General features: G+C 38.2%; 1 protein-coding gene across 1 annotated transcript in view; it reads right to left on the bottom strand.

The window, feature by feature from the left end:
• The window catches only part of LOC119545264 (phospholipid-transporting ATPase FetA-like), an 80178-nt gene that overhangs the window by 25875 nt on the left and 28689 nt on the right, over positions 1-25614 (bottom strand). The window contains exons 11-15 of the mRNA XM_037850783.1: positions 15534-15730; positions 13073-13346; positions 6865-7030; positions 4935-5123; positions 4132-4247 (exon numbers count right to left, since the gene is read on the bottom strand). Coding sequence (XP_037706711.1) covers positions 4132-4247; positions 4935-5123; positions 6865-7030; positions 13073-13346; positions 15534-15730 — 942 coding nt within the window. The remainder of the gene's footprint in view (positions 1-4131; positions 4248-4934; positions 5124-6864; positions 7031-13072; positions 13347-15533; positions 15731-25614) is intronic.

The following is a 25614-nucleotide window of genomic DNA, read 5'->3' as shown; positions in this document are numbered from 1 at the left end:
AGGCCCCACCTCCTTCCTCTTAGGGAAGATACACCCCCTAGGGAGTTATCTTCTGCATTTGAATCATTCCTTTGTCTCTCTGACTCTGTTATCTCCACCCCTCTCTGGGTCAGAGCGCTGTGAACTGAAAATGGCTGAGGCTCTGTCCACTGAGCCACTCAAGTTGAGAGAGAGAAAAAGGGAAGGAAAGCCCCCTTTGGGAGCCAGTCCACAGCCCCCCAGTTTTGCCCATCGGTCAGAGAGAGCACCTAGTCTTCTGGGCTCCCTTTCCTGGGGCACAGGAGTTTTCTGGCTCTTTAAGGTCAGTCATCTCTAAAAGCCTCCATCTGCTTGTTAGAAGTTTGTCTGTTTGTAGCTTGTATTCAGCAGTCCACATTTGTTAATTAAAACCCCAGCTGGAGCTGGACTGAGCTATATTTGCTTGCTCTGGGACTGCTGCTTTCTCCTACAGCGAGGTCTTGTAGCTCAGCCTGCCACGGGGGGAGGGGGCTTCTGGTGCGGTTCCATAGTTTTTACTTGCAGATTTTATGCTGTGATCTCAGCCATTCCACCCAATCCAGGTTGGTGTATGATGTGTGAACAATCATGGTTGTCCTCCAGCAGTTGTTCCAGATAATTTACTATTTATTCCTGGTTGTTTATTAGTTGCTCCAGGAGACAAACTAAATTCCACTCCTCTCTATGCTGCCATCTTGCCCCTCTACATTCATTTTTATTTTCCCTTCCCCCTTCCTTCAAATATTCAATGGGCACCTTACACAGCACAAATTTGTGTGTTTGTCTATAGCTGGTTGTCTCAGTTGCTTAGTCATAGTTAGCAGTACCAGTGAGGCCATGGCTCAAATGCTTTCTTGGTGAGTTGTCATCTTTTACACCTTGACCACTGATACATACTAATCAACCACAGAGGACTGGATTAGTGTGGATGGTTTACGCAGAACTTGTAATCAACTGATTGTGGTTTAGAAACAGATTTTGTATGTTGAGAACTGCATATGAACACAATTCTACATGATCATCACTACAGTGAGCTGCAAAATAATTCACTTTGGCATTACAAGAGCAAAGAGAAACAGAATTTACTGTCTTGATAGTGTGCTCTTAAGTTCCCTGTATTACTCCTGAGTGCTTGATTTTATCTGTCAGGTTAAATTAACATAAGGTAATATATGTGGAGACTGCCATCTCTTAAACTCCTGTACTGTTGGCAGCCTAAGCTATGAAAAACAAGCCTGAAAGAAGATCTCAGGAGACTTCTTAAGAAGGACCATGTACCAGTTTGTACATATATTCCCCCCCTGCCCCCAAAAAAGCCATGTTCTTTGATGCAATCTTGTGTGGGCAGACTATTAGTGTTGATTAGATTGTAATTCTTTGAGCATTTCCATGGAGATGTACCCCACCCAACTGTAGGTGATAACTCTGATTGGATAATTTCCATGGACGTGTAGCCCTGCCCATTTAGCGTGGGCCTTGATTAGTTTACTGGAGCACTATATAAGCTTAGATAGAAGGAGCAAGCTTGCTACAGCCAAGAAGGACACTTGGAAGAATGCACAGGAACTGAGAGAGGAGCTACAGATGAGAGACAGTTTGAAGTTGGCCATTGAAAGCAGACTTTTGCTCTGGAAGAAGCTAAGATAGGAAAAAGCCTCAAGAGCAACTAAGAGTGACATTTTTGAGGAGCTGTGGCCTAGAGAGGAACATCCTGGGAGAAAGCCATTTAGAAACCAGAACTCTGGAGCAGACGCCAGCCACGTGCCTTCCCAGCTAACAGAGGTTTTCCGGACACCATTGGCCATCCTCCAGTGAAGGTATCGATTGTTGATGACTTACCTTGGACACTTTATGGCCTTAAGAAGACTGTAAATTTGTAACCAAATAAACCCCCTTTATAAAAGCCGATCCATTTCCAGTGTTTTGTGAAAAGGCAGCATTAGCAAACCAGAACTTGATAGAGGCAGAAAGTGGTTTTGCATAATATACGGATAAGAGAACTCCACAAGTTTAACAATACACTGACGGATTTGTTCATTAATTCAACAAATAATTTAGCAGTGTGTTAACATAATCTCTTATACCTTACTTGTGTATTTTTCTTTTTCTTTCTTTCTTTTTTTTTTTTAGAGCAGGATGGGCAAACTGGAGCCTGCAGGCCAAATTAAACAAAGTAACCATATAGGCCTTTGTTACCAAACTTGGGTAGGCCCTGTTTTAGTATGGCCTGTTTGCTTATCCCTGTCTTGGAGGACCTGGAGCTGTGCTTCTGCATGAGTGGGTTGTTGGAGCTTGACTAAAAGTTTGTCATCAGTGGTTAATAGATTTTAGTATAGTCAGGTCGTAAGTGTCTGTTAAGATTGGTAGCAGGAAACTAGTTGAAAGATCTGAACATTTTATGACCCCCTTTGAAGCCAGTCTGTGGAAATGCTCTCTTGAGAAGTTACCCTAATTCATGTGTTCTGAAGGGTTAAAAGATAAGAGAAGATTTCAGACAAGCCCATAAAAGATACTGCGGCCTCTGGGTTTCTTTTACTCAGCTGTTCTGTGTGGGACATTTCTCTGACTTTTTTTTTTTAATTGAGATATAATTCACATACCATAAAATTCACCCTTTTAAAGTATACAATTCAGTGTTTTTTTAGTATATTTACAAAGTTGTAAAACCATTACTAGTTTCCAATTCCAGAACATTTTTATCACCCCAAAAAAGAAACCCCGTACTTACTACCAGTCCCTCCCCATTCTCTCTTCCTGCATCCCCTGGCAACCACTAATCTACCTTCTATTTCTGTGGATTTGCCTATTTTGGATATGTCATATAAATTAAATCATATATATATGGCCTTTTGAGTATGGCTCCTTTCACTTAGCATAATTTTTTATAGCTATGTATTTTACTCCTTTAATGACTATTGCATGTATTTTACTCCTTTTTTTGGCTGAATAATATTCCATTGTATGGTTATACCATATTTTATTTATCCATTCATCTATTGATAGACATTTGGGCTGTTTCTACTTTTTGGCTATCATGAACAATGCTGCTACGACCATTTGTGTAAAAGTTTTTGGTGGGCATATGTTTTCAATACTCTTGGGTATATACCTTGAAGAGGAATTGCTGGGTCATGTGGTAACTCTATGTTTAACTTTTTGAGGAATAGCCAGACTGTTTTCCAAAGTGGCTGCACCATTTTACATTTCTATCAGCAATCTATGAGGGTTCCAATTTCTCTTCATCCTTGTCAATACTTATTATTGTCTGAACATCTTTTTGATTTTATTTATCCTAGTGGGTGTGAAGTGGTAGCTCATTGTGGTTTGAATTTTCATTACCCTATTGACTAATGATGTTGAGTATTTTTTCATGCACTTATTGGCCATTTGTCCTCTGAATTCTAACTGTTCGTTAATGTAGGGACAAGTCAAAATGGTCTAGTAAATTTGCATGTTCTTCAATTGATTTATTTATGAAATTGTTTCCTGATCTCTCCCATCCCAAACCATTCCCTGTCCATTTGCTATTCCCCCAACACTTTGTATATCCAGGTTCAGGGCTAGAAACCCCAGAGGATGGATCTGGTTTCTTTATCTAGTGTCAGCAGACTCGAGCCACTCTCTCTTTCTGATATATCCCAAATCCTGGAGGGTGGAAATAGGATGGATGGAGATAGGGAAGGTGCCTTTGCGGACTCTAAGTCTTAGGACTGCAGAGGGAGGTATCAAGCACCAGGCCTGGTACTTTCTGCTTCATACTCTAAAAGCAGTCTGTCCTCAACACAGCTGGTTGGGGAGGGCCTTTTAGATCAGCAGGCCCCAATCTGAAGCAAATTCCAGGTCTGTCCATGGTTACAGAGAGAACTACCTGATTGCAATATGTGCTCCCACAGACATAATCCTTGTCATGCTTCTGGGGTCCTGTTCCATCCAACTCCTTGACCCAAAAGTTGGTGATGTGGTCAGTGAGGATCCCACAGAATGAGGTAGTTTTTATTCTTCCACCAATTAAAGGGACACAGATACCAATATACACACATACAGAAACACACTGACACAGAGACACACATGTGAACACACACCCAGATACACAGAAACAGCCACAGTTCCCTCCCCTGCAACCTAAACACTCACATCTAAATGTTCCATGGTCACGTCTCTCAGGGATCTACAGGATCGATGAAGCAGCTGACAGATGATGGTGTCTGCACCCTTGCAGAGCAACAGTACCCGATCTTCAGGTGTCCGCACTGAAGATAAGCAAATTAAACAAAGTAATCATATGGGCCTATTGTTACCAAAGCTGCCTAGGCCACTGAGGAATCGCAAGAGGCTCCTCCCCATGGCATTTCTTTCTGCTACCTTTAGGGGCAAAGCACTCAATGAGTGGTCACACAGAATAAGTGATATGGTGAGGGATGGTGAGAGGAGGGAGGAATGTATGGAACCAGCTCTTCCATGGGTTCAGTATTATTTGTGGAAGACTCATGCAGAATCACATTTAGCTTCTCAATTCCAAGTCTAATCCCAAGCCTTCTACCCATTTAAGGACCAAGGATGAAGAACTGGATGAGCCCCAAACTAATTGATAGCAAGGTAGTTTGCATTTCCCCTGTACTATCTGCTCCCAATCCCTCTCTCACTCTGTGTTCAGGTTTGATGGATTTATTCTTCCCTGTTGTTATCCTGGCTTTGAGAGTGCTGACAAACCCTAAAGAAGGGCCCTACTCTATGGTGCAAGTCCCATATGTACATAAGAGAAAATATAAGTATATGTGAAAGAAGAAGTGGGAATGGCTGTGCCTTTGTATTTGAGGCACTGTGAGGAGGCATGTGGGTGTGAGAAAGTGTACAAATATAGATAAAAGAGAAAGTCAACACATAAATATGTATGAAGGAGAAAGAAAGGGAGAGGGCCGACTAGGAGGGGTACCCACCAATAACAGACATCCGCTTGCGCACATTGTTGAAGTCCAAAATAGCCAGCAGCTGGTAGACTTTGGTTTCCCCCATTTCAACCACAATGATTGTCTCAGACTTGCGGGAATGGAACACAAAGCCAAAGTTCCTGGCAGCAGTGACCAGGGCACCTTCATCTGGGGACTGAGCCTGGTACACCAGCTCACCTGACAGGAGAGAAGAGGGCAGCCAGAGCCCACAGAGATGAGCAGCTGAAGTCCACCCAGAAGTGACACTTTCAAGTGGCTTACAAAAAGATGGAGCCCAGGAGGGGACATCTTTCTTCAAAACTTCCTGACAAGACTAACCCTAAAAGGCCAGGTTGCATAGAACATCTCAGTCCTTTTTACTTTCCAATACTTTAAACTCACTTCACAGACCTGAGTTAGTATTACAGAAGTACTAGGGATATGTAGTATATACAAACAAACAAAACATAGCAAGTAGTCTTAAACTTTAGAGGGTTAAGATGGTTTAGAGAGCATGTTACAAATGCAGGTTCCTGGGACCCACCCAAATTTATTACATTGAATATCACAAACCTGTGAGGGGGACCCAGAAAACTGAATTTTTAAATAAGTCTCCTGGGTGATTCTCATTTAGGTAGTCTTGCATAAGGTGGTCTGTATAAGACTGGCCACATTTTGGTAAACACTGCTATAGGATAATGAGACAATGGTCTAGTAAACAATTAAAAACTATATATGAATGAATGTTGTCACCTTTGAAACTCTCATACTGGAAAGCTAAATGTCTTACTCTATTGAATCAGCCTTTCAATCTGATATTAGTCAGACATTTCTGGAATTCCTCTTTTGTAATAACACAACTTGAAGTATAATTTGGAAAATTTCTCTTCTGAAGGTGATTTTTTAAGACACTTAAACATCATCAGAGTCTTATTCTTGTGAATAAAGTGTGTGTGTGTGTGGGGGAGTATAATTTTAGGTCAGACATAAGGTGTTAACTACCAGACAATGATATTTTCACTGTCACTAAAGGCAGTATCCAATGATGAGACCAAACATGCTTTAGGTAGTAGCACTTGGATAGGCAGGCCCAGCTTGTGGTGGGGTGGGAGCTCACAGGGCCAGGAAACATGAGATTTGGGTTCTTATCTCATCTCTGTCCTTCTTCACTATAGGATTTTAGGCCAAGTCACTTAATATCTTTTAGCGTCAGTTTTCTTCTCTATAAAACCAGGATCATTTTTCTTAGTCTACCTATCTCAGAGAGATACTGTAAAGATTTGGTGAGATAATGTAAATGAAAGCAATTTGTAAAACTGTAAAGTGATATACAAATATTAGGTGTTACTACTGGTAATGTTTTAAGTGTACATTGTATTTAAAGGATGAGATTCATTTGATTACCTATGTTCTTGTTTGTTAAAAAAAGTCTTCTTAATTTATAGTCAGCCATTTCTCATTCATTGTTTCTAAAAAGGTTTGGATAAGTTCATGGATGACATAAATATATGTGGTTACTAAAGAAACTAGGCTAGGTGGGGATGTCTTTACATTGTGAAGTGATAAGCGGATGACTGAACTTGTTCTCCAGGAAGTCCTGTCAGAGATAGCAGGGCAGATCTTGAGGATAATTCAGAATGACTCTATGCTAGAACATCACAGAGTCTCAAGATCAAAAGTTCTATGGATATCACCAAGTTTGACCTCTATTCAATGATTGAATCTTCTTTAAAACCAAGAGATTGTTTTCTACTTGAATATCTCCAGTAACTGGGAGCTCACTATTTATCTTGACCATCCATTCCATTACAGGACAACACTCTCTATTAGAAAGTCCTCTGTTAGATTAAGCCATTACAGATCATATCAACCCCCCCCCCCAACCAGCCTAGATTCTCTGACAAATTCTCAGTCCATGAGGCCTCAGGCCTTTCCTCACCTTCCACTCTCTCTTCTGACATCACAGTATGACATAATGAGAGTGAGAGGAAAAATAAGTGTACCCAGTGATCTCCTTTCTTCACTGCTTCCACCAAAGTCTTATCATAAAATGAAAACTTAGGATCAGCCAGTTTGTTGTAGGAGAAGTCAACTTTTTCTGTATTCTGGAACAAAAAAGTCAGAATAAACTTTTCAACAGTAGGTTGTTACTTTATAGAAGGTCGATTTGGGGACAATTTATGGAATATGATGAGAAATCTCAAGGAAGATGGGAAGAGGAAAGGAAGATAAATGGAACAGACACTGTTCTGGTTTCTAAAGCCTTTGCAGCTCTGGCCTGAATTATCCATTCACTTGAACTAGAAAAGACCCATCCCACAGGAGACAAGCTGAGCACCACTTGGCAGACCTTTCTTTCCCCCTTCCTTCCCCAGCAATTCTGAATGATTAATGGCCATCTTTAGGATCTATGCTTCCAAGTCCCAATATGAGGGAGTAACTGCTTCCTTTTAGTAAGTGGAGTCTGGAAAGTCTTGCCTCTGGTTGTTCTCTTTCTGATTTTGGGAGCAAGGAAGGCAATAGAGTCCTAGGTACAGTGATATCACTATATTGCAGTTTTCTTCTCTAGACCCACAAGGGTTAAGAGGGGGCCAGAGAGGAATATTCCAAGACAGAGTCAAGACCATATAATAAGGCAGCTTCAGTACATACTTGCTGTTCATTGGCCTAATTTTGAAACATTTTACTTGACCTGTCAGCATACTTGATTTCTTCCTGCCTGTAATCCTCAAGGTAACTGACCTTGCCGTTTGTGTTCTTATTTTAGTTCTTGCATCAATCTTTGTTCCTAATATTCACTACAATTTGCCTGGATTTGACCTTGGTTACTTTCAACATTGACTCTCACTGAAGCTTCACTTCAGCTAGGCTGTTTGTAGCCACCTTGGGTAAACTTTTTTTCTGGCTCAGTTTGACACTGGGACTTTCTTATCCCCACCCCTGAGTGTGATGTTATTAACAGATTTCTCAAGTCCATACTAGAACTCTCAAGGACCTTTCTCTAGTTCTCTGTAATTGTGGTGCTACCTGGGCTGGGCTCCAACCTAGCCCTACCTCAGTCCTATATCCAGCCAGGTCTAGTTCTTAAACATTACTTATCTTATCTAGAAAGATGTATTTCCTGAGCTTCAAAACTACACACACACACACACACACACACACACACACACACACACACACACGCACACATGCACACACACACATAATTGAATGATTATCCTGCTTGGGGTTGTGTAGAGAAAGGGAAGTTCAGTAGTGAATAATATTGGTTCTTTTCTACATCCCATCTACAGGGAGACTTGTCACAGCAGTGAGAAAGTACAGTCAGGTACAGAATCAAACCCTGGACCTAGTCAACCATAGATTTATGAGCTCTGGGAAGTTTGTGGGTTCAGTAATGTAAGAAAACTCATTGTATAGCATCTCTTGAGACTTTCCTAGAATTGGGCTCTTGTACTGACACGTTCTCTGAAACTAGAGGCTAGTGAGTGATAAGAGATAAGGTTGAAGAGGTAGCCATGAGCCAGATCCTGAATTACTAACTTACATGAAATAGGGAGTCACAGCAATTTTCAGCTGGAAGTACCACAATAAGATCTGTATTTCAGATAAAGTTCTCTGGTGGCATCATGGAGAATATATTGGGATTAGCAAGATGACAAGTAGGGAGACCAGTTAGAAGGTCAAAGCAACAACCCATAAGAGAAATGATGAAGGAGTGGCAATAAATATTAAATTAAAAGAATGTATTTGAAAAAATAAGAGCTAGAATTGATAAGAAGTGGATATGAGGAGTGAAAGAGGGGAAGAATTAACAATAATTACATATTTTCTAACTGGGTGCCTGATATGTGGTGAGACCACTCATTCAAATAGGATACCCAGCAGGAGGAGTTTTTCAACAAACTGAATTGGAGATACCTGAGTGACATACCCTCAGTAATGTAATGAAAGCAGGCCATCATATACATATAGTTTTGAAGCTCAGGAAATAGATCTTTCTAGATAAGACAGGTAATGTTTAAGAACTAGACCTGGCTGGATATAGGACTGAGGTAGGGCTGGGTTGTATGATCAGAGAGGCAACATACGGGGGAAACTCTGAAATTGAAAGCGAAGCAATCAGTTAAACAAGGCTGAAAGGCAAAATCCAGGTACTAGACAAAAGGATGGAAACTGGGGCTGTCAGATGAGAGGAAGTGGATTCAGAATGCAGGGCAGAAAGTGGCAGGAAACTCTTTGAGATGCCTTAACATTGCTATAGACAGTTTTTATAGGTGGTATTTAAGAGTGCCAAAATCTGCAGAGAAGTTGGGTAAGGATTTAACAAGGTAGTCATTAATGACTGTCGCTAAGATACTTTCAGAGGACATGATAGGAGAGAATCTGACTACACAGAGCAGGTTGAAGAATGGATGAAAGCTAAGGAATTAGAGACTGCTATAATTGCCTGTTTACTTATAGTGTTCCTTCTCTAGTCGTCAAACTCTTTGAAGATAGAGTTCAAGTGTGTTTTGTTTTTCTTGAATCTTTAGTACTTACTCAGAGCCTTGGATGTAGTAGACACTCAATAAATATTTTGGACTGACTGACGGATCCAGATAATGGCTAGAGGGGAATGCAGGATCAAAGAAATATTCTAAGTGCTTTTTAAAGAAAGGTAAGACTTGAGCTGAGGGGGAAAATCATAAAAAGGGATAAGTCTTAGAGAGGAGAATAAGAGAATACAGGATTAACTGAGGCTCCTGAAGAAGTGGAAATAGATGGAATCTAGAATATATAGACTAATATTAAAAGGAAAAGTGATACCTTTTTTGAGACTGAAGGAAAGGAGGTAGAGTTAGTTCTGATATTTGTATAGAAGAGGGTATTTAGCTAGGTTTGGACTTTTTGCAGTAAAGTAGAAGACTATATCATCTGCTTCATACAGAGAAGAGAGGAATGTGGTAGAGGGTCTGAGAGTGATTAATATTTAGAATAGCTGACATAGTGAATAAAGGATGAAGCTGATCACAGAAGGGTAAAGAAATTGCTAAGTGGCAATAGGGACCCAGCAGAGGTCGGAGTCTCTTAATTTATAATGGTTTTGTGAGACCCCAAGTAGTGCTCAGCACTCTGAGATTAGAAACCAAAACTAGTAGATGGTTTGGTTAATTCAAGATTGGGGTTTGTTGGATGATTAAAATAAGAAAAAGGAGGACTAGCTAAGGTATTGAGGATGCCTATAATCCTGGGGTACAGGCTAGATAGGAAAGGAGGTTAAGGTCATGAGGGATTGATAGACTGGAGAAAAAATAGAGCAGAGGGTTTCTGAGTCTTGATTAGATAAGAAAGTTGGCATACTAGGAGTCAAGTAGTGAGAGAGATGGAGGGATAAGGTTTGTGATCAGAGATGGTGACACGGGAGTTTACAATTTCAGAGTAGTAAAATTTTGGATAATGACATGGTGACATGGAAATGGGCGGTATAGAGTTTTGGAGTTCAGAAGGTCACGAAGCCTAGAGTCTAAGGTGATAGAGCATTCACAAAGATGCCAGTACCACCCGAGATGATAGTAGGGATTGAATGGAGAGGGAGAAAATGAGCTAAGTTTCAAAGTCCTCAATGAATGAAGTAGAGAAGCCAGAAGATTCATAGATGGCAACAACAAGACAGATTAAAGAGGAGTATAGTCAGAATTCCTAAGGATCACAGGAAGAAAGATTGTATGAGAGAAGAAGTAATGGTTTAAAAGCAACACAGGATAATGAGGATTATACCTTTATGGTATGTAGAGTATGAGAGAGACCAAGGGAAAGGGATGTTCTCAGGGAGAGTCATGTTTCAATTAAGGCAGGGAGAGGAAGAGAGCATTTTTAGGAAGGGATTGAGGCTGTTGGTAAGTTTTGTGAGAGAACACAGATTCCAGTGATCTAGTGGAAAATGTGTTGGGATCAATCAATAGTGGAAGGAAGAGGGAGGGGAAAGAAATTCCTCTATAGCTATCTACTCCGTTTGCACCTGGAGAAGCTAGAATCTTGAAGCCAGAACTTTGTTTCTATTGCCAGGTCATCAGCAGAGTCTCTAGAACTGTATTTAAGGCAAAACACTGATTTTCCTTCCCCTTCACAATCTCTTTGGATGGATGGGGAAAAGGTAGCAGATGGGAACTGGAGTCAGCTATTTGACACATAAGTCAGTGGCTAAGGGTGGAGAATTTGGTCTAGTGGGCAAGTGACAGGATAAGCAGTATACTGAAGGCAATGGAGGACGCCCCATGAAGGGATGCTTAAAATCAAATCTATAAACATAAAATTGAGAAAACAGTAAAAATGAACCAGCTAGAGATAGCAAGAATGCATAGGAAGATATTTTTATAATTGTGGAGTGGGGAAGTCTGTTGAGTATGTCACAAACCTTGAAGTTATAAAGGAAAAGACTGATAAATTTGATTACATCAATTAAAAACTTCTACACAGAAAAAAGTTATAAACAAAATTAAAAATGAAAAGACAAAATGGGAAAAATAATTGTAATACACATGCCTAAGGAAGAGTTATGTTTCACTATGTAAGAGCACTTTCATATAAAAAACAAAGAGCAAATAATATGAACAAACAATTCACCAAATAAATATAAATGGGCAATAAATGTATGAAATGATTTAACCTAATTAGTAATCAAAGAAAGATAAGGTAAATACTGAGATATAATTTTTCACCATGAGATGGACAAAGAATAAAAAATTATTAATACCAGTATTGACAAGGATATGGAAAAAAAGGAATTCTCTTAACTTTTTGTGGAGTTATAAATTGATGCAATCGATCTGGAGGGCAATATGGCAATGTTAAATGCATTAAAAATGTGGCACCCTTTGCCCAACCAATTACAGTTCCAGGAGTTTATTCTGAGGAAATCAGAAAAGTAGTTGAAAATGTATGTACCAGGATGCTTAAGACAATGCTATTTTTAATTGCAAAAAATTGGAATAAAAATAGGGATCAGTTAAATAAATTAAGCTGTATCAATACAATTGGATAATAAACACTCATTCAAAATGATGAGGTGGACTAGATTTTCTGTATAAATAACTTGTATATCATGATCCTAGCTATCTATATTTCTCTATCTATCCATCAATTTAATCATCTTTCTAGCTATCAGTTACCCATTTATTATCTAGATATCTATCTTTCTATCTAAACATAAATATATATATGTATATATATGTATATATATGTATATATACATGTGAAAACATCTGAAAGGATACACTCCCCAATTTTACACTGGTTATCTAAATGGGATTGAATGATTTCAACTTCCTTCTTCATTCATTTTTATATTGTTTGAATTTTGTTTACAGTGAGTATGGATTATTTTTTAAATAGAAAAAGACAATAAAGCTACTTTCATTTAAAAAAACAACCCCAAATCCCCCAAATAAACATAGGTCATTAATTTAATGCTTTCTGATATTGTGGGGCCAGGAAAAGCTTTTATTTTAGGGGCTTAGGGAGTACGAATTTTTGTTGAAGATGCTGTTCTGCAGCACTGCCTCACTCAGCTCCCACATACATTTCACAGGGAGCTGTATCACTCACCTCAGAGACTTCTACCTTCTGTCCTTCCACGTCATAGACATCACCTGTTGATAGGTAAACAAAGCAGAGACTTGGCAAGGAGTTTAAAAGAGGGGTTTTAAAGCTTATTTCTTCTGATTCCTTCATCCTAGATCTGCCCTGAAACCCCTCAAGCCACCTAGCCCATAAACTCCTTTACTCAAGACAGTGACTGGTAAGGAGAGACCATCTGCTTGGGCCCCTTAAGTGAGAGTGAGGGGAGGCTGGAGGTTAGTCGCTGTGAGAGACTTCATATCTCAGAAAGCCCTCCAGTCAGAAAAGGTACCTAGAAGAGATGTGAAAACAGAACTAGAGGGTTTAGGATTCTTGGCCAGTGGTTAGTAGACAGAGTGGGGATGAAGACAGCCCTGATGCCAAACACAGAAACACCCATGACCCTTTTCAGCCTTACCCAAGGTATGAACCAGAGAACTAAGATCCTCACCCAAATCAACTCTTCCAAAAATAAGCCTTCAGAGCTTATTACATATGGAAACTTGTTGGCAGGGAAAATTTGGAAGTAAATGAGAATTTCAGATCACTTCTGAAAACAATCTGCAAAGTAGAATTCCCCCAGGATGCAGGGAAAGTAGGAGGGCATGCATACCATAGAAATTCCCATTAATAGAACACTTTTTGAAAATCATGATGTTCTGGGTCAGGGTCCCTGTTTTGTCCGAGAACACGTATTTGACCTGGCCGAGCTCCTCATTAAGGGTGGTGGTGCGAGCCTGTGCTGGTGTGTTCTTTGGTGCATAAAACATCTTCCGATCCCAGTTGATATAGTAACTGTTGCCCAATCTTATCATCTCAACACTAAGAAAGCAAGAAGAGAAGGGCCCTGGGTCAGAGAAGGACAAGAAAATATATCATCCTGGTTTCCTTCTTATCATTCCCATGGTAGGTCAGGACCAGCATCTGAAAATCAGAGGCTCTTCCTTATTGGAAGCTTACTCTCTTTAAGGACCTTTCCCAACCAACAAAGGCCAGCCAGCCTTTCAAAACTCCGACTTTGACCGTTATCACTCAAAACTTTACCACCTGGACCCAAATATATCTGATTTTGACTTCTCCAAGGCAGACCCCTCTATTACTCTCTTTTATTTCAAAACATTTCTAGAAAAATTAACTTTATGAACTTCTGCAGTGTAACTAATGCAAGGCTTGACAGTAATATCTAACTTATAAATGGCTACTTTTGCCTAATTAAAGGATTACTGCTGCTATTATGTAAATCCATTGGTGGGAAAGAGAGGGAAACTTGAAAACTTCAGAGCTTCTTTGTTTTAGATGAAGAAGGGAAGAAGATATAACAACCAGAAACAGCTTATGGGAGCTGGCCCTCTGATAAATTTCCAGGCAGAGCTAGCCTGCCTGTGGGGTGGCTCATCTTCTCAACAGTCTCTTCTCCATTTTATCTGAATTTTCTCTACTGCCTATGTCACATTCCTCTTCTGCTCCAAATAACATGAATTATAGGTTCTTTGTAGTAAACAAGCATCTTTTAAGGGGCTTCCTTCCTATCCCCATTCATACTTAATGTGTTTTGGTTTAGACTGCTTTATTAGTAATTCACGTCTGAAACCACTGTATTGAGCATCATGAATTTTTTATTTGAGGGATGTGGTATTTCAAGGTATTTGTTGGAGCAGCCTAGGAAACTAAAATAAGAGAAGAGGTACTCATGCCTTTATCATTAATTCTTAGCTAGTCTTCATGCCTGGAGTCTTGACTCCTTCCATCCTCTGCCACACCAGCCACCAAAGCAATCTCTCTACACCTACACATCAAATCATGTTTTCTTGGAAAAATCTTTGCTGGCTCTCTACTGCTTTTAGGATAAAATCCACACTCCTTGACCTGGCTTTTAAGGTTCTCTTGGATTTGACCCTAAATTATCATCCAACACCAAAGTCTACTTACTAATTGTTCTATGAACAGACCAAGTTTTTATGAATCTTCAAACCTTTGCATGTGCTGATCTTTCTGCTTACAATGTTCTTTCCCTATTTCTGCATGGTGAATCCTACTCTTTTATCAAATATCAGTTGATTATTACCTCTTCTGTAAAACTTCCTAAACTTCTCCAGGCAGAACTAATCCATTCATCTGTAAGGCTCCCATAGAGCTCACATATAAATTATTACATTTTCATTTTTCATATTTTACCATAAATATTAGTTTATATATTTATTTCTATAGCTACATTGTAAGAGTCTGTAGAGAAAGGGCTGTATATTATTCATTTTTTAAAATCCCTAGCACCTAGTATAGTGCCAGGCACTATAAAATAAACAAATATTTATTAAATCAGTATGGTAATTTAGTTACGTAGGGTGCTCTCCAGGGTGGGATGCCACAGGTCAGGGTTTAGGAAACCTAGAAATCAGGTTGCTAAAATGTTTAGGGGTGTGCATGTGGAAGGGAAAGAAGATCAGAGTATGGTAAAAACTATTTCACCTATTTCAAATTTTTGACCATGGTGCTCATGACCAGGGAAGGAAACATCCTTCCTCTTCTCTTCTTCTTTTAGGAACTAGAATTTAGGCCACAATTACACCTATCTACCATTTGCCACATTGTTTCTGTGGGAAAATACATTCTGAGTTCTGATTAACTGACTTACAAGTGAATATTTGGAACCTACCTCATTGGTAAATTAGAGGTTGCCTGGCCTGCGCTTTAGCATCACCAAATTTGTGTGTATTTTTTCTAATTGTTTCATGTGTTTGTATGTGTTGTTTAGTTACATTATAAGTTACTGAGGGCAGGGAAATTTTTCTTTTGTATAACTGACATAGTATCAAGTACAGTATGCTGGTCATAGAAAACATTTATGCAATCTCTAGAATTTCTCAGGGGTGTTCTGTTTATCAGGTACTGAAAGGAAAAGGGTTAAAGGCACGTAGTCCATGCTTTATAAAAGTTCACACTCCACATGGGGAAATAGGATGTATGAAACCAGCTCCTCCCCAATAACACAAAGTGATCAAATAAACCTACCTGACATAGAGGGAAATGGGCACGACAGTGTTGAGAATAACGAAGTAGGACCAGAATATGAGGATGGTGGAGACAACCGATGAAGAGACATATTGTTCCCATGGTAGAAAAGGCTGGAAATAGTAGCCTTTCTTGCTCTCCCAAATACCATGCCCAATTGCTAGGATAAAACACATGCTGCCTAAAAACAGGCAAATCTATAAATCAAAAAAAAAAAAAAGAGAATTAAATTAACATTTCATCCAAGGCATGTGCTTCTTCAGTTCTACCTTCTGGAGCCTCATCTCTCAAAAAGCTTCTCTCTTCCTTAGAGGCTAGGGAGGCCCTACAGTTCACAGACTACCCAGTAGTAGGCAGTAGTTCCCAGGACAGAAAAGAAAGTTGGCAGGAGCAATCCTTGGGATATGCAAGGGAGATAATAGTAACTAAAATATATTAAGTACTAATCAAGTACCAGGAACTATGCTAAGTACAGTGCATATATTATTTAACTCAATATTTACAATACTCCCTTTTTATAAAATCCAAGGAAATTGAAACTCAGAGTGGAAAAGCATTTTTTGTAAAGTCACTTAGCTACTAAGTAGAAGAGACAAATTTTGAACCAGATCTGTCTAGTTCCAGAATGAGGAGCTGCTTTAACCAAAATCTAAAATATATGGTTTTGGCTTAGTGTTGGTGGGGGGTGGGGAATGGAGAAGAAACTGATATAGAAGGTTTAAAAGATGACAAAAATGTTATTAACAGTAAAGTATTTGGTCCAGTTGGAAGGTGGACCCTCTTCCTTCTGAACCTGTAGCTCTAACGGAAGTGGTAAGAAAGAATAAGAACATTATTGTATGTTGACCACTAATGGCTGAGTTTGGCAAGGTATTAAAAGAAAGAAATGAACTCAGGAAAAAACTGGGCCAATTTTTAAGTAGAAATGAAAACGAATAGACAGTACAGAAACTTGGAGCATCAAAGGACTGAAAAACCTATTCTTTCTAGATACCCAACAGGCAGAGATAAGAGACCTTCAGCAGAGAAAGCCTAATAATACTTTTCAACTGAATAAAGTAACTCCATCTTGAGGCAAAGTTCAGATTAAAAGTGTTACCTTCTTACCCAAGACTATTGTTCCAGATAGCCTCAGTTTTCCTGCTCTTAAGTTGAAAGAAAAGGACATGGAAGGGCAAGGAAGCAAAGGAATAAAAGGAATCCACAGCAAAGCTACTAGAGCTAATAAACAAATTCAGCAAAGTGGCAGGGTATAAGATCAACATGCAAAAATCAGTAGTGTTTTATTCTGCAGCCATACATACAACCTAACAGAATAAAAATTAAAAAAAAAAAGAAATCCATGAAACTGCACTACACAAACAGTGAACCCTAAGTTAAACCATGGACAATAGCTAATAGTACAATGATAAAAGTGTGCTTTTTTTCAATTGTAACAAATGTTCCACATCAATGCAAGGTGTTAATAATAGGGTGGTATATAGAAATCCTGTATTTTATGCATGATTTTCTGTAAACCCACAACTTATTCAATAAAAAAATTAGTAGTGTTTCTATACACTAGTAATGAATAATCTGAAGAGGAAATTAATGAAAAAATTCCACTTACAAAAAGAATAAAATATCTAGAAATAAATCTAACCAAGGATGTAAAGGACTTTTTTTTTGCATAAAACGACAAAACATTGCTAAAAGCCATAAAAGAAGACCTAAATAAATGGAAGAACAGTCCATGTTCATGGATTGGAAGAGTAAAGATTAAGATGTAAATTCTACCCAAAGTGTTTTACAGACTTAGCGCAATCCCAATCAGAATTCCAGCAGCCTTCTTTGGAAAAATGGAAAAGCCTATTGTTCTGGTTTGCTAATGCTGCCATTATGCAAAATACCAGAAATGGATTGGCTTTTATAAAGGGGGTTTATTTGGTTACAAAGTTACAGTCTTAAGGCCATAAAGTGTCCAAGGTAAGGAATCAACAACAGCTACCTTCAATGGAGAAAGGCCACTGGCGTCCAGAAAACCTTTGTTAGCTTGGAAGGCACGTGGCTGGCATCTGCTTGCTCCCAGGTTGGGTTTCAAAATGGCATTCTCCAAATGTTACTCTAGGGGTGTTTGTCCTCTCTTGGCTTCTCCGGAGCAAAAGTCTGCTTTCAATGGCCATCTTCAAACTGTCTCTCATCTGCAGTAAGCTTGTTCCTTCTGTCTGAGCTTATATAGTGCTCTAGTAAACTAATCAAGGCCCAAGCTGAATGGGTAGGGCCACACCTCCATGGAAATTATCTAATCAGAGTTATCACATACAGTTGGGTGGGTCGTATCTCCATGGAAGCACTCAATCAAAGAATTACAACCTAATCAACACTAATATGTCTGCTTACACAAGATGGCATCAAAGATAATGGTGTTTTAGGGGACATAATACATTCAAACTGGCACACCTATAATAAAATTGATATGGAAGGGTAAGGGGCCCTGAAGAGCCAAAGCCATCTTGAAAAAGAAGAACAAAGTTGGAAGACTCACACTTCCTGATATTAAAACTTATTACAAAGCCACAGTGGTCAAAACAGCATAGTACTGGCACAAGGACAAACACATAGACCAATGGAATCAAACTGAGAGCTCAAAAATAAATCCTCACAGCTATGGTCAACTAATTTTTTAAAAGGATGCCAAGTCCATCAATGGGAAAAGAATAGTCTCTTCAACAAATGGTGCAGGGAGAACTAGATATCCATATGCAAAAGAATGAAGGTGGACTCCCACCTTACACCTTATTAAAAAATCAACTCACAGTGGATTAAAGACTGAAATATAAGAACCAGAACTATAAAACTCCTAGATGAAAATACAGGGAAGCATCCTCAGGACCTTGTGTTAGGCAATGGTTTCTTAGAGTTTACACGTAAAGCATAAGCAACAAAATAAAAAATAGATAAATGGGACCTTGCAAAAGTTAAAAGCTTTTTGCATAGCAAAGGACTTTATTATGAAAGTAAAATGACAAGCTACACAATGGGATAAAATATTTGGAAACCACACATCCAATAAGGGTTTAATATCCTGAATATATAAAGAAATCCTACAACTAAGAACAAAAGGACAAACAACCCAATTAAAAAATGGGCAAAAGTCTTGAATAGACCTTTCCCCAAAGAGGATATTCAAATGGCCAGAAAGCACAACAAAAGATGCTGAATATCATTAGCCAGTAAGGAAATGTAAATCAAAACCATCTCACACCTACTAGAATAACTACTATTAAAAAATGGAAAATTACAAGTGTTGGAGAGGATATGGAGAAATAAGAACACCCATTCATTGTTGGTGGGAATGTAAACTGGTGCAGCTGCTGTGAAGATAGTTTGGCGGTTCCTCAGAAAATTAAAAATAGAATTACCAGATGACTTGGCAATCCCACTTCTAGGTATATACTCAAAAGAATTGAAAGCAGAGACTTAAACAGATATTTGCACACCAATGATCATAGTGACATTATTCACAATTGCCCAAAGACGGAAGCAACCTAAGTGTCTATCAACCGATGAATGAATTTAAAAAAATGTAGGTTACACACACAATGGAATATCATTCAGCCATAAAAGGGAAAGAAGTTCTGCTTCATGTGACAGCATGGATGAACCTTGAAGACATTATGTTGAGTGAAATAAGCCAGATACAAAAGGACAAATATTGTGTGATCTCACTGATATGAAATAGAATAGCAAATTCATAGAGTTAGAATCTAGAATATAGGTTACCAGGGGGTGGGGTGAGGAGTTAATGCTTAAATTGTACAGAGTTTCTATTTGGGTTTATAGAAAAGTTTTGGTAATGGATGTGGTGATGGTAGGACAACATGGTGTATTAAGAGCAATGAATTATATATTTGTGGTTAAAAGGGGAAATTTGAGTGTATATATGTTACCAGAATAAATTTTTAAAAAATCAGAGGACTGTGCAACACAGTCAGGAACCCTAAGGTAAACTGTAGACCATAGGTAAGAGTACAATTATAATATTATTTCATTAATTATAACAAATATACCACACTGGTGCAAGGTGTTAATAATGGGGGGGGGGGACATATAGGAGAACTGTATTTTCTGCATGATTTTTCTGTAAACCTACTTCTCTAATAAAAACTGATGAATTTTAAAAAGCAGCTATATTAATATACAAATGTGATCTAAAATGTTAAATGTGTAATTCACCATTTTTGTAAATAGGACTGTTTAAGTTCTATGTTTAAGAAAAGTTTAATCTCTTTATCTTGAGTTGCTCTAGTATTAAATAACAAGTGAAAGTGGTTGCTCTTACTTAATACAAAACTTAGCTTTATAAATCATAAACACAATTTTGAAGGTGCAAATAAAGGCTTAAAATAAAGAAAAAGAAGAAATAAAACAAATTTGATGTGGAACTGTAACCCATAACATTCTTTGAAATTACCTATATAACTACTTGTTAAATTGTACTTTGTAAGTTATCACCTTTCTGTATATATATTTTACAATAAGGAAATAACTGAAATTGTTGAACTGTAACCCATAACATTCTTTGAAATTTGTTCTCTAACTATGTCTTAAATCATACTTTGAAAGTTATCACTGTTCTGTATATATGTTAAATTTCACAATAAAAATGTATTAAAAAACAAATTTGAGAACTATGTCTAGGAAAGAATTTTGGGTGGTTAATGGCACATGTAACTAATTGGAAGCAAACAGATGAGAAGTCTTGTAGGTTTTGGAGGAATGGTATTACTAAAGAAACCATGAGCCTGGTCTAAAAAATCCTGTGACTGTCTGTGAAGGCTTAAAGCAACACTTGGGCAGGAAGCAGGCTGTGAAAACTACACGTCCTGGAAGGAGAGCATACTTGCCAACATCCACTTCAGAGCTGGAGGATAAAGAATAGGGAAAACCTCCAAGGGGGTGGAGCCAGAGATCACTGAGAACAAAAGAATAAAGGAGTTCCTCCCAGTCTCCAGACCAAGAGGAGTCATATCTAGTTCTGATAGAGAGTGGTGTGTATCAGCTGGTGATTATGGACTCTCAGTTGGATGGAATGATTGGATGGGATTCAGGGCAGGAGATGAGGCTTTTCTGTATATGAGAAGAAAAGTGAAATGGATATTTAATGATCAGAAGGGTGGACTGTGGCCAAGACAATGATATATATATTCATCAAACCCTATTTTTCTTTCTCCTGAGCATATAGCTGGAGTGTATTTCCCAAGCTCTCTTGCAGTTAGATGGGGCCATGTAACTGTTCTGGCCAATGCAATGGGGGTGGAAGTGATTATGCCACTTATAGATGACCCTGAGTTCCCAGGCCTCACAGGCACCCTGTAAAAGGAAAGTACTCATTGGGCCTTTGGCCTTTCACATATGAGCTTAATATTGTACCTTACCTACAAGTATATCCTAGATTTCTGGCATCATTCAAACTTCAGTCTGCTTTTTTTTTTTTTTTTTTTAATTAATTATAGAAGTTGCAGGTTTTCAGAAAAATCATGTTACAACTACAGCTTTCCTGTATACCCTCCTATTTTTGACACTGCATTAGAGTGGTACCTTTGTTACATCATTTACAATAGGGTTCCCTGTGTTATACAGTCTTATGTTTTAATTTTTATTCTAGTAACATATATATGACCTAAAACTTCCTCCTTTTAACCACATTCACATGTATAATTCAGTGCTGTTAATTTCACTCTCAATATTGTGCTACCAACACCATTATCTATTTCCAAAACTTTACAATCAACCTAAATAGAAGTTCTGTACAAATTAAGCATTGACTCCCCATTCTCTAGCCCCAACCCAGTCCCAGGTAGCCTATATTCTAGATTCTAATAATTCTAGAATAATTGCTTATTCTAATTATTTCATATCAGTGAAATCATACTTATTACACTCAGCATAATGTCTTCAAGATTCCTCCATGTTGTCACATGTATGAGGACTTCATTCTTTTTTATGGCTGAATAATATTCCATTTTGCTTATCCTTTCATTGGTTCATGGAGACTTGGGTTGCTTCCACCTTTTGGCAATTATGACTAATGCTGCTATAAACATCGGAGTGTAAATGTCTGTTTGAGACCCTGCTTTAAATTCTTTTGGTTTTCTGAGGAACTGCCAAACTGTCTTCCACAGCAGATTCACCATTTTACATTCCTACCATCAATGAATGTGTGTTCCCGTTTCTCCTCATCTTCTCCAACATTTGTAATTTTCTGTTTTTTAAATAGTAGCCATACTAGTGAGTGTGAAATGATATCTCATTGTGGTTTTGATTTGCAGTTCTCTAATAGCTAGTGATGTTGAGCATCTTTTCATGTCTTTTAGCCATTGGTATATCCTCTTTGGAGAAATATCTATTCAAATCTTTTGCCCATTTTTAAAATAGGGTTGTTTGTCTTTTTATTGTTGAGTTGTAGGATTTCTTTACATATTCTGGATATTAACCCTTATTGGATATGTGGTTTCCAAATATTTTCTCTCATTGAGTGAGTTATCTTTTCACTTTTGTGATAAAGTCTTTTGATACACAAAAGTTTTAAAATTTGATGAGGTCCCATTTATCTATTTTTTCTTTAGTTGTTTGTGCTTTGGACGTAAAGTCTAAGAAGCCATTGCCTAACACAAGATCCTGAAGATGCTTCCTTATGTTTTCTCGGAGGTCTTATATTTTGGTCTTTCATCCGTTTTGAGTTAATTTTTGTATAAGGTATGAGACAAGGGTCCTCTTCCGTTATTTTGCATGTGGATATCCAGTTCTCCTTGCACCATTTATTGAAGAGACTGTCTTTCCCAATTGAGTGAACTTGGCAAAAATCAATTGGCTATAGATGTGAGGTTCTATTTCTGAACTCTCAATTTGATTCTATTGGTCTATATGTTTGTCCTTGTGCTATTACCATGCTGTTTTGACCACTGTAGCTTTGTAAATGCTTTAAAGTCAGAAAGTGTGAGTCCTCCAACTTCGTTCTTTTTTTTCAAGATATTTTTGGCTATTTGGGCCCCTTATCCTTCCAAATAAGTTTGATAATTGGTCTTTCCATTTCTGAAAAGTAGGCTGTTGGAATTTGATTGGGATTGCATTGAATCTGTAAATCATTTTGGGTAGAACTCACATCTTAACAATACTTAGTCTTCCATTTCATGAAAAAGGCATGTCCTTCCATTTATTTATGTCTTTGATATCTTTTAGCAATGTTTTGTAATTTTCTACAAAAAAAAGAGACTTGTGTACAAGTTGTTTACATCCTTGCTAAAATTTATTCCTAGATATTTGATTCTTTTAGTTGCTGTTGTAAATGGAATTTTTTTCCTTGACTTCCTCCTCAGATTGCTCATTTATGGTATATAGAAACACTACTGATTTTTGGGTATTGATCTTGTATCCTGCCACTTTGCTAAATTCATTATTTAGTTCTAGTAACTTTTTTTGTAGATTTTTCAGGACTTACTATATATAGGATCATGTCATTTGCAAATAGTGAAAGTTTTACTTCTTCCATTCCAATTTGGATGCCTTTTATTTCTTTTTCTTGCCTAACTTCTCTGGCCAGAACTTCCATCACAATGTTGAACAACAGTAGTGGCAGTGGGCATCTTGTCTTGTTCCAGATCTTAGAGGGAAAGCTTTCAGTCTTTCACTATTGAGTATGATGTTAGTGGTGGATTTTTCAGATATGCCCTTTATCAAATGAGGAAGTTTTCTTCTATTCCTATTTTTCTAAGTGTTTTTTTAATCAAGAAAGACTCTAGATTTTGTCAAATGCCTTCTCTGCATTAACTTGAGATGATCATGTGTTTTTTTTTCCCTTCATTTTGTTAATGTGATGTATTACATTGATTTTCCTATGTTGAACAGCCCTTGCACGCCTGGGATAAAACCCACTTGATCATGATGTATAATTCTTTTAAAATGCTGTTGGATATGATTTGCTAGTATTTTGTTGAGGATTTTTGCAACTATATTCATAAGGGATATTGGTCTGTAATTTTCTTTTCTTGTGGTGTCTTTATCTGGCTTTGGTATTAAGGTGATGCTGGCTTCATAGAATGAATTAGAAAATTTTCCATCCTCTTAAATTTTTTGGAAGAGTTTGAGCAGGATTGGTATTAATTCTTCTGGGAATGATTGGTAGAATTCCCCTGTGAAGCCACCTAGTCCTGGGCTTTTCTTTGTTGGAACGTTCTTGATGACTGATTCAATCTCTTACTAGTAATTGATCTGATGAGATCTTCTGTTTCTTCTGGAGTCAGTGTAGGTTGTTCCTGTGATTCTAGGAATTTGTCCATTTCATCTAGGTTGTCGAATTTGTTGGCATATAGTTGTTCATAGTATCCTCTTATGATCCCTCTTATTACTATGGGGTCAGTAATAATGTCTCTCCTCTCATTTCTGATTTTATTTATTTGCGTCTTCTCTCTTCTTTTCTTTTTCTTGTATGTGATGGATCACTTTTCTCTTGCTGTTTCCAGAATTCTCTTTTTGTCTATCTTTTTGATAATCTGATTATTAAGTGTTTTGGTGTAGATCTATTCAGATCTATTCTGTTTGGGGTATGCTATGCTTCTTGGAGCTATAATTTTATGTCTTTAAAAATCTGTAATTTTTATGTCTTTCATAAGAGATGGGAAATTTTCAGTGATTATTTCCTCCATTATTGTTTATGCCCCCTTTCCTTTCTCTTCTCCTTCTGGGACACCTATGACATGTACATTCATGTGCTTCATGTTATTGTTCAATTCCCTGAGATATTGCTCATATTTTTCCATTCTCTTCCCAATCTGTTCTTTTATGTGTAGGATTTCAAATGTCCTGTTCTCCAGATCAGGAATCTTTTCTTCTGCCTCTTCAAATCTGCTTTTGTATGTCTCCATTGTGTTTTTCATCTCTTGTATAGTGCCTTTCATTCCCATAAGTTCTGCCAATTGTTTTTTCAAACTTTTGTGTTCTTCCTTATGTTCACCCAATGTCTTCTTTATATCCTTCATCTCTTTTGCCGTATCTTCCCTCAACTCATTGATTTGATTTTTGAATTGATTTAGGAGATTCGTTTGATTAATAATTAGTTGTTTCAATTCCTGTATCTCAGTTGAAGTGTAAGTTTGTTCCTTTGACTGGGCCATATCTTCGTTTTTCCTAATGTGATTCATAGTTTTTGTTTTCTAGGCATCTGGTTTCCTAGATTATCCCAGTCAGATTTTCCCAGACCAGATGGGCTCAGGTCTCAGGAAGAGGCTGTATTCAGCATCAGGTTTCCCTGAGAGTGAGACCCAGCAGATTGTAGACTTTCCTGTGAGGCCTCTAGACTCTGCTTTTCCTATCCTGCCCAGCAGGTGATGCTTGTCAGCCTGCAGCACCCTACTGGTGTAAAGAGGTGTGGTCCTTTTAATTCTCAGCAGACCCTGTCCTGGCCATGGGCTGAGGGTGTCAGAAGCCAAGCTTAAGTTGTTTCTATTTCCCCCTACCTCAGGCCCTGGGGTCTGAATTCTCTGAGTGGGAGAAGCCTCTTGAGCTGGGTCCTGTTCCCCTTTTCTTGGGGGGGAAAATACACCCTTTAAGGAGTGATCTTCTACACTTGAATTCCTCCTTTGTCTCTCTGACTGTGTTAACTCCACCTTTGCCTGGGTCAGCACTGACAAATGAAAATCCCAATTAGGGCATCAACAGGATGATACCTTCTCTAAATATATATTCTCTAATGAGTTACTTAGACTGAGAAAGAAAAAAATGGAAAAAGAGAGAAAGCCGCTTTTCAGAGCCAGTCCCCAGCCCCCCAGTTTTGCTGCTCAACCAGTGTTGATACCAGGTTCTGTATGCCCCTTTTCTTGGCACACAGCTCCTTTCCAGTATTCTGAGGTCAGCTGTCTCCAAAAGCCTCTGTTTTTATTTATTTATTATTATTTTACCATCAGCCCCACCTCCTCTCTGCTGGGAGCGACTCAGGGTACTTTCCTGCTTGCTTTGGGTTTATCTGTGCTTGTAGCTTGTATTCAGTGTCCAAATTTGTTAATTAAAACTGCATTTGGAGCTTGGTTGAGTTACTTCCTCTTGC

The sequence above is a fragment of the Choloepus didactylus genome, chromosome 10 (genome assembly GCF_015220235.1).
Source record: "Choloepus didactylus isolate mChoDid1 chromosome 10, mChoDid1.pri, whole genome shotgun sequence".
NCBI lineage: Eukaryota > Metazoa > Chordata > Mammalia > Pilosa > Megalonychidae > Choloepus > Choloepus didactylus.
Note: the sequence above shows the minus strand (reverse complement) of the source record. Positions and strands in the feature narration are given on the sequence as shown.